At 37.2% G+C, this 9,476-nt stretch overlaps 1 protein-coding gene across 1 annotated transcript; it reads left to right on the top strand.

The window, feature by feature from the left end:
• Positions 1–8,359: 8,359 nt before the first annotated feature.
• LOC122751702 (40S ribosomal protein S21-like) lies at positions 8,360–8,611 on the top strand. Its single transcript, XM_043998848.1, has one exon. The coding sequence runs from the start codon at positions 8,360–8,362 to the stop codon at positions 8,609–8,611; it is 252 nt and encodes an 83-aa protein (XP_043854783.1).
• The last annotated feature ends 865 nt before the right edge of the window (positions 8,612–9,476 follow it).

Genomic DNA, 9,476 nt, shown 5'->3' on the forward strand with positions numbered 1-9,476 from the left:
AAAATGAGATAGACAAGGGGTTAGGTGACTTGCCCAGGATCAAACAGGTATTAAGTGTCTGAGGCTGGACTTGAATTCAGATCTTTCTGACTTCAGACACTACACCACCTTACTGCTTCTCTAAAGGAGGGAGATTTTCTCAAATCTTCACTGGGACCTGCCAAGATATTGCTGTTTGCCTATTGTGGTACTTCCCAAAGGTCTCATGAACCCACATGAACAAGGGAAGGCTTTTCTCACCAGGGATTTAAGGTTTCAACTCAAAATCATTTATGGTCATTTCATATTAATTGGACCAAACATGTGGTGTTTGGCTTATAAGGAAAAGATACTAACTCATAGTAGTAGATGCTAAGACCTATTCTCTAGGTGTGCACATGTGTTTTGTATAAATGTATAAGAATGTGGACATTTCAATTTTTGTAGCAACATGACAATTGAAAAAGAATAATAAAAATAGTAATACAAAGAGTTACATAGTACTTTGCATACTTTATCTTATTTACTCCTTGTAGTGAACTTTCAAGGTAGGTAATGCCAGTACTATTAGCACTAGATTTGGAGTAAGAAAACCTGGGTTCAAATCCTGACTGTTTCTCATGACCTATGTGACATTTAGAAATGACTTTACCTTTCTGGACCTTGTTTTCCACATATGGAAAATGAGAATTTGGGACTGCGTGATCTCCAAGGTCCCTTCCATCTCTAAATTTTATAACCCTCATTTTATAGATGAATAAATTGAGGGCAGTAAGCTGCAGAGCTGGAACTTGGGCTTAGGTTTTCTGACTCTCAGTCTTCTAAACCTTTTCCATTTTCATTCATAAATGGGAGACACTATGTTCATATATCACCAGAAATTCATGAGACTCATCCCTCTGCCTTAAAGAAGTACTTTCCTGAAACCAACCTGAATAGAAAATAGTTTCATTTTTTATTACATTTTAAGTTCCAAACTTTTCTCTTCCTTCCCTTCCCAACCCCCACTAGAAAAGGCCATCACTTGACACATATTATTAAATATATATATAAATATATAATATATTAATATATATAATATAATATATATATAAACTATGTGTACTTCTATTTATCAGTTCTTTTTCTGGAGGTATATAGCATCTTCCTTCATAGATCACTTATACTTGATTTGAGTATAATATCAGAATGACTTAGTTTACAATTATTCTTCTAATAATATTGCTGTTGCTGTATACAATATTCTCTTGGTTCTACTTCTCATTATTTCATGCAAGTCTTTCCATGTTTTTTCTAAAATCAACCAGCTCATCATTTCTATTTTTCCCCTTTGTATATATATTTTATTTTCCCCTAATTACATGTTAAAAACCATTTTTAAACATTTTTTTAAATTTCAAGTTCCAAATTCTATCCTTCCCTCCCTCCCATTTCCCCTCCCTGAGGTGATAAGTAACCAGATAGAGGTTTTGCATTTGCAATCATGTAAAACATTTGCATATTAGCCATTTTGTAGAAGATTCAAATAAAAGAAAAACAATGAAAGTGCAAATATCATGCTTCAGACTGTATTCAAACAATATCAGTTCTTTCTCTGAAGGTAAATAGAAGGCTTCATCAATAGTCCTTTGGGATTGTCTTGGATCATTGTGTTGATGAGAATAGCTAAGTTATTCACAGTTCTTCATCAAACAATATTGCTGTTACTGTGTAAAACTTTCTCCTAGTTCTTCACACTTTACTTTGCAAGAGTTCATGTAAGACCTTCCATGTTTTTTCTAAAATCATCCTGTATGTCACTTCTTATAGCACAATAATATTCCATCACAATTGTATGCCACAGGTTATTTAGCCATTCCCAAATGAGGGGCATCCCTTTGATTTCCAATTCTTAGCTACCACAAAAAAAGCTGCTATAAATATTTTTGTAGAAATAGATCCTTTTCTCTTTTTTTGATGTCTTTCAGAGACAGGCCTAGCAGTGGCATTACTGGATCAAATGGTATGCAGTTTGTTTTTTTTAAATAATAAACAATTTTATTTAAAGTTTTGAGTTCCAAATTCTATCTTTCCTTTCCTCCCTCCCCTCCCCCCTCTCTGAGGTAGTAGGCAATCAGATATAGATTATACATGTGCAATTATGTAAAACATTACCATATTAGTCATTTTGTATAAGAAAACATAAAAGAAAAAAGTGAAAGAAAGCAAAAAATAGCTTGTTTCAGTCTGTGTTCAATCAATATCAGTTCTTTCTTTGGAGGTGCATAGTATGCTTCATCATTAGTCCTTTGGCATTGTCTTGGATCACTGTAATGCTGAGACTAGTTAAATCATTCACAGTTCTTCATTAAACAGTACTGCTGTCACTGTGCACAGCATTTTCCTGGTTCTGCTCATTTCACTATACATCAGTTCATATGTCTTTCCTAACCTTTCTGAAATTGTCCTGCTTGTCATTTCTTATAGCACAATAATATTCCATCACCATCATATACCACAGGTTGTTTAGCCATTCCCCAGTTGATGGGCATTCCTTTGATTTTGTGGGGACCAATTTTTAATTGGGGAGTGCTAGCTAAGCGGCTCGCTGCAATACTGGGGCAAGGAAGGAGACCAGCAGCCTCCCTCAAAACAGAACAGGATTTATTTTAACAAGAACGAACTTAAAAAAAAAAAAACACAAACAGGATCAGTAGGATCAAGGGAAAGGAAATAAAATGGGGAAAGGGAAATTATAATACCTGAAAAAATACCACCACCCAGGAATCAGCTGAAAATACGCAGCAGAACGCCTCTCACTTTCCAGCTTCCACCTCGAATGCCCAATTCTCCTCCCCCAAACCTAGAAACACTCCACACAGCCCCAGCCAATGGGATGGCCGCTCTGACAGTCACATGACTGCCCTCACTAGGCTTCCAATCATTATAATTTTGCCCCGTCCATGTAGGCATCAGCGAGTGGTGATGACGTGAGGTGCCAGAGCCCTGGCAATGGCTACAACCAGTGGGTGGAGCACCGTGCAGTTTGTGGAGCCCCAGGCCAGTGCGCACCGAGGCATAAAAAGCTCAAATAACAATCAATTCTTTACAATTTCCAATTCTTAGCCACCACAAAAAGAGCTGATAAATGCTCTTTACATGGTGGCAAGGAATTGGAAGTTGAGGGGGTGCCCATCAATTAGGGAATGGCTGGACAAGTTGTGGTATATGAATACAATGGAATACTATTGTGCTGTAAGAAATGATGAGCAGGAGGAGTTCAGAGAAACCTGGAGGGTCTTGCGTGAGCTGATGATGAGTGAGATGAGCAGAACCAGAAGAACATTGTACACGGTATCATCAACATTGAGTGTTGATCTACTGTGACAGACTATATTCTTCTCACCAATGCAATGGCACAGAAGAGTTCCAGGGAATTTGTGATGGAAGAGGATCTCCAAATCCAAGGGAAAAAAAAAAAGAATTGCGGAGTATAGATGCTGAATGAACCATACTATTTCTTTTGTTTTTGATGCTGTTGTTTTTTTCTATTTTGAGGTTTTTCATCATTGCTCTGATTTTTTCTCTTATAACATGACTAATGCAGAAATATGTTTAATGTTATTATGTGTGTATATATATATATAACCTATATCAGATTACCTGCTGTCTAGGGGAGGGGGAGGGAGCGGAGGGAGGGGAGGGAGGGAGAAAAATCTGAAATTGGAAAGCTTGTATAAACAAAAGTTGAGAACTATCTTTACATGTAACAGAAAAAAATAAAATACTTTATTAATTTAAAAAAAAAAGAGCTGCTAAAAATATTTTTGTACAAATAGGTCTTTTTCTCTTTTGGGGAATATCTTTGGGATATAAACCTGACAGTGGTATTGCTGGATCAAAGGGTAGACAAAGTTTTATAGCCCTTTGGTCAGAGTTCCAAATTGCTCTCAGAATGTTTGGATCAGTTCACAACTTGACCAACAGTGGATTAGAGTCCCAGTTTTCCCACATCTCCTTCAACATCCAATATTTTCCTTTTTATTGTATTTGCCACTCTGATAGGTATGAGGTGATACCTCAGAGTTGTTTTATTTGGTATGCACAGTTTTATAGCCCTTTAAGCATAGTTTCAAATTGCCCTCCAGAAGGGTTGAATCAGTTCACAACTCCACCAACAATGTATTAGTGTCCCAGTTTCTCACATTCCCTTATTTATCATTTTCCTTTTTTGCCAGATTTAGCTCATCATTTTTATAGCACAGTGGTATTCCATCACAATCATATGCCAACTTGTTTACACATAACAACTTGTTTAGCCATTTCCCAATTGATGGGTACCCCCTCAATTTCCAGTTCTTTGCCCCCACAAAGACAGCTGTTATAAATATATAGTTTCTTTTCCTTTTTCTCTGATCACCTTGTGAAACAGACCTAATAGTCTCATTGATGGGTCAAAGGGTATTGACAGCTTTATAACTCTTCAGGCAGAATTCTAGATTGCTCTCCAAAATGGTTGGATCAGTTCACAATTCAACCAGCAGCATATTAATGTCCCAATTTTTCCACATCCTCTCCAACATTTGTCATTTTCTCCTTATAACATTTTAGTCAATCTGATAGGTATGGGATGATATCTCAAAGTTGTTTTAATTTGCATTTCTCTAATCAATAATGATTTAGAGCATTTTTTCATATGACTATATACAGTTTTTATTTCTTCATCAAAAAAAAACCCCTGCCTGTTCATATCCTTGTTTAACCTCCCCAACAATAATAATAATACCTGAATATAGACTACATCCCTAAGATGAGTGCTTTGAAAGGATAGGCCTACCACTACCACTACCACTCCACAACAGCTATTTCCAGGTCAAAGATGCTACTTAGGGAGAGTTTCTTGGATAAATAAGCAGGCTTCCCTGGGCCCAGCAACCCAAGTCCATTCTCTGTATGTAGCCTTTTTGTCTGATCTTATCTCCTGTCTATATTGGGCTTTATTCTGTCTTTTAAGATTAACTCTTTCATCTAGGTCTTTCTACTTCCTTGCCCAAGTGAAAAGCATATCTCAGGTCTATAAGAATCACAGAATCTAAGACCTAGAAAGAACCACAAAATACATCTAGTTCAATCCATACCCCTCCCAAAAAAATCCCCTCTCTATTGTACTCAACAAAATGAGTCTTCTAGCCTTTATTTGAACATGTCCAATGAGGAGGAATTCACAACCTCCCAAGAGCCAATATTCAATCGTCCTCATTGGATTGACAAGCATGCAAGACAAAATGATGTGCCTGATTATCTCAATCTGGTATCTATGGGGTTCTCCAAACCCATCAAAGAGACACAAAATTTCAAATGTGGAGTTTAATAGGAAAGTCCACACCTTGGATGGGCAGATATTTTTAAAGCTAGAACAAAGGACCAATCCTTTATTTAGGCTATTCCTAACTAGGCTATTCCTGTTCATACAGTACAGTAGATTTTGAAAATCTATCATATATTTAATTGTATATTTAATACAAACTATTTTCCGATTCTTTCATTCAAATAAAGATATTTCACTCTTTTTAACATCATGACTCTCTTTGTCTTTGTCACTGTCATTTTCATGTTTAAGATTAATTATTAACAACCATGACAATGAAAGGGGTGTATTTTTCTAAACCTTCAGGAGATGGATTCAGGGGGTGTTCCTTTCAGCATTGTTAGAGCTCTACTAATGGCTTTCTAATTTTTATGCCTGGGGTGGGGCTTTTATCTTCCTGACAAAAGATAATCAATCAGCTTATCAAAAGTACTAACAAGGCAGATATGGGGGGAAAGTGCAACTTCTATATGGTCTAATATAGTAGCTTCTATTTTAGCTTTTCAAGGTACTTTCCTTTGTGGATATATTTTATACATATGTTATAATTTAAATTATAAACATAAATAATAACTACATATCACACATACATATTATATTTGTGTATAAATATCCATGGAGGTAGTAGAACAAAGAGGATAGAGAGCAGGCCTTGAAGTCAGGAAGACCTGGATTCAATTCTCCCTCCTGATATGCTTACTATGGATCTTGGCCCAATCATTTAAACTCACAGTACTTAAGACAACTTGCTAAGACACTGAGCTACAAAAAAGGTGTAGGTCTGCATTGGTAGTGGGAGTTTTCTCCAGGCCATATTCTATATGTGTATATGTGTATGTAGACATAGAAGATAGATATAGATATATAGATGTATATGTGTATGTATATATTTATAGACAGACAGACATAGATATCAGTAAATATGCTCAAGATATATTCTCAGTCTCCCTTCTTCTACCAACTCAAGACACGGAATGTGTTAACATATGTATGTGCATAGACATATACATATGTATGCCTATTATATATGCATACTTAGTACATATTATCTATATACTCTATATTATTATATTATGTTATCTATTATATTGTACATTGTATTATATTAAATCTGTTATCTATATACTCTACATATATACTTATAATATATAAAATTTATAAAATATAGGTATATATACATACAGAATGTATTAATATTATATGTATGTATATATTTAAAGGCATCTAGGTGGCACAGTGGATAGAGTACTGGGCCTGGAGTCAAGGTGACACCAATTCAAATCTGACCTCAGACACTAACTGCTGTGACCCTAGGCAAGTCACTTAAACTCTGTTTGATTCAGTTTCCTCATATATGAAATGGAGATAATAATAACACTTACCATCCAAGGTGGTTGTGAAAATCTAATAAGATAATAATTGTGGTGCACTTAGGACAGTGCCTGTCACATAGTTAGTACTGTATAAAGTTGTGTTATTGTTATTATCATTATTAATGTATATTCCTTTACATCTTTTGGTAGCCTCCAATTAGAATGTGACTTCTTTGTTATTGTATTCCTAGCACCAAGCACAATACCTTTTACATAATAGATACTTCACAAATGTTTGTTGAATTAAATCAAATTGAATGTCTCACTTGATCTTTACAACACTCCTATGAGAAAAGAAGGATAGGTAAGATTATCAGCATTTGGCAGATAGAGAAGCTGAAGCTCAAAGTTAAATGACTTACTCAAGGTGAAATAGATGGTTGATGGCACTGCTGGGGTGGATTCCCAGGCCTTTGATCTTCCTACCATATGATCATGAGAGGGATAATATCCTGCCACTACACATAAGCTACATATTTATTGGGGGCAGAGGATGAGAACCCAAACATGAAAGAGGTAAACCCAGGCTCTAATTTGTTTTAATAAAAAAGCACACTTCTAGGAGTTGGGAAACCTGAGTTCTCTCCAGTACATTGACTGGCTGTGGCTTCAGTTTCCCCTTCTGTAAATTGAGCTGGTTGGACTATATCATCCCAAAGGTCCCTTCCATCTCTAAATTTTATGTCCTATGTCCCATCCCTGCCAAATAAAGACTTACAGATCTGATCCTTCTAGAGCAGAGGGATCAATGTTGTGATTGCATGAGAGAACCCTGAGCTACATCTCAGTAATGTTTGGTACTATAAACACTTAGCCTAAACCAAGAAACAGTTCAGGGCTAGGGGGAGGATGGTATGAACATTGACCATGTGTGTCTGAATTTTTTAACATACAAGAGTTAGCCCTGAACCCAGGTCTAGATATTCAATTCTCTATTCCTTCAAGTATTATGGCATTAAGCACCTAGGAAAAAGGAAAGATGTATATCACAAATAGAGTGCAGGTTCTAAAATAGTAGTTGGGAAAATACAGAAGATAAAATTCTCCAATTCCATATTTTTTCTGAATGCTGAATTTTTCCTGTTTCTTTTACTATTGCCATGACAATGAGGATGGGACTATGACTGGCTGCCTAGCAACAGTGCCCCCTTTCCTACAAACCCTTCAAGTTGCATGCTGCCCTCTGTGGACAGCTCCTCTCTCTTGGCGGCTTCTTTTCCCTTATTTCTACCTATTGCTAGATGTTTCTAATGTAGAGACCCTCAGGACCATGCATCAAAATTGTTCATGGTATTCTTATAAGTTAGATTTCTCCTGCATGTTTGTTGGGAGGAAAAAAAATTCTCCAAAGTATAATTTCCCTTTGTCGGAAGTCACCCAGACCTGGCCTCATTCATATCTTCTGGTGAATTTGTGGTCCATTCAAACAACCCTTCTACATTCCTGCCTTATCTCTAAGTGCAGAATTCAAGTCAATCCAATAAAAATTCCTTATCCATTTAGCACTAAGGTGAGACTTTAGGGGTCAATAAGGCAGCTAGGTAATGTAGAGCACTGGGCCTGAAGTCAGAAAGACCTGGATTCCAATTCAACTTCAAAAGTTCCAGGAATGGCTCTTCCACTGCTTTCAAGTTTGCACTCATTCCTCTCAGCTTCCAACATGCAAAATGACACTGCTGAGTTCGTGGATCTGTTCTTACCATGGAAATGCTCCCTGAGCAACAGGATCATCAGGGCCAAGGACCATGGGTCCATCCAGATGAATGTGGCTGGGATTGACAAGGTCAAAGACAGATTCAGTGGCCAATTTAAAACTTATGCGATTTGTGGAACAATTCATAGAATGGGAGAATCTGATGAGTCTATTCTCTGGCTGGCAAAACATGATGGTATTGTTTCAAAGAATTTCTAATTGAAGAAATCGTGTGGAATATGTCTTAATAAATCAGAAAAACAGAAAAAAAAAGTTTCAGGAATGAATCTGCCACTAATTCACTGTATTTCCTTGAACAACTTCCTTGCCCTTTCCAGGCCTTCATTTTTGAGCAATGAGAGGTTTAGCACAGACTTCTAAGTCCCTTCCCACTCTATAGTCCTACAACAATAAGTAGGAGACCTTGACTTCCTGATGGTCCAAGTCTTGAGCCTGAATGTTCCCAGACCATCTATCATGATGCCCTCATATACTCATAATTTATGCTCATCAAAAAACATCATCCATACCATTTTACCATTTTTACCTAACTGTAGGAAAAGTCCTATGAAGACAAGTAAGTGACAGAGCAGCAAGTGTGCATACACTGGGAGCTGTAGTCACAACTCTGCACATAGTGCCACACGGTGGCCCAGGTAATAGGGTCCTCTTCTCACTGAACTGAAGAAGCAGTGGGATTTGGCAGCCCCCTAGATGTGTGAGCATCCTTTTTTTGGTTTTTCATTTTGTTCTGTTTTGTTTTTGGGGCAGAGGGTTAAGTGACTTGCCCAGGGTCACACAGCTAGTAAGTGTTAAGTGTCTGAGGTCAGATTTTGAACTCAGGTCCTCCTGAATCCAGGGCCAGTGCTTTATCCACTGTGCCACCTAGCTGCCCCCAGAGCATCCTTTTTTTAAGACAGCCTGATCACCTCATGGTATGAGGAAGGGGCTAGAAAAGATGCCCTAAAAATTGTCTGCTTCGCCTAACCTAATCCTGCCCTATTTATAGGCCAGGCAGGGAGGGATCCTACCCTTGAAACACACCCAAAAATGTACAAAAACTTTTGCAGAGATCTCTCCATTC

This window comes from Dromiciops gliroides, chromosome 3, assembly GCF_019393635.1.
Source record: "Dromiciops gliroides isolate mDroGli1 chromosome 3, mDroGli1.pri, whole genome shotgun sequence".
NCBI lineage: Eukaryota > Metazoa > Chordata > Mammalia > Microbiotheria > Microbiotheriidae > Dromiciops > Dromiciops gliroides.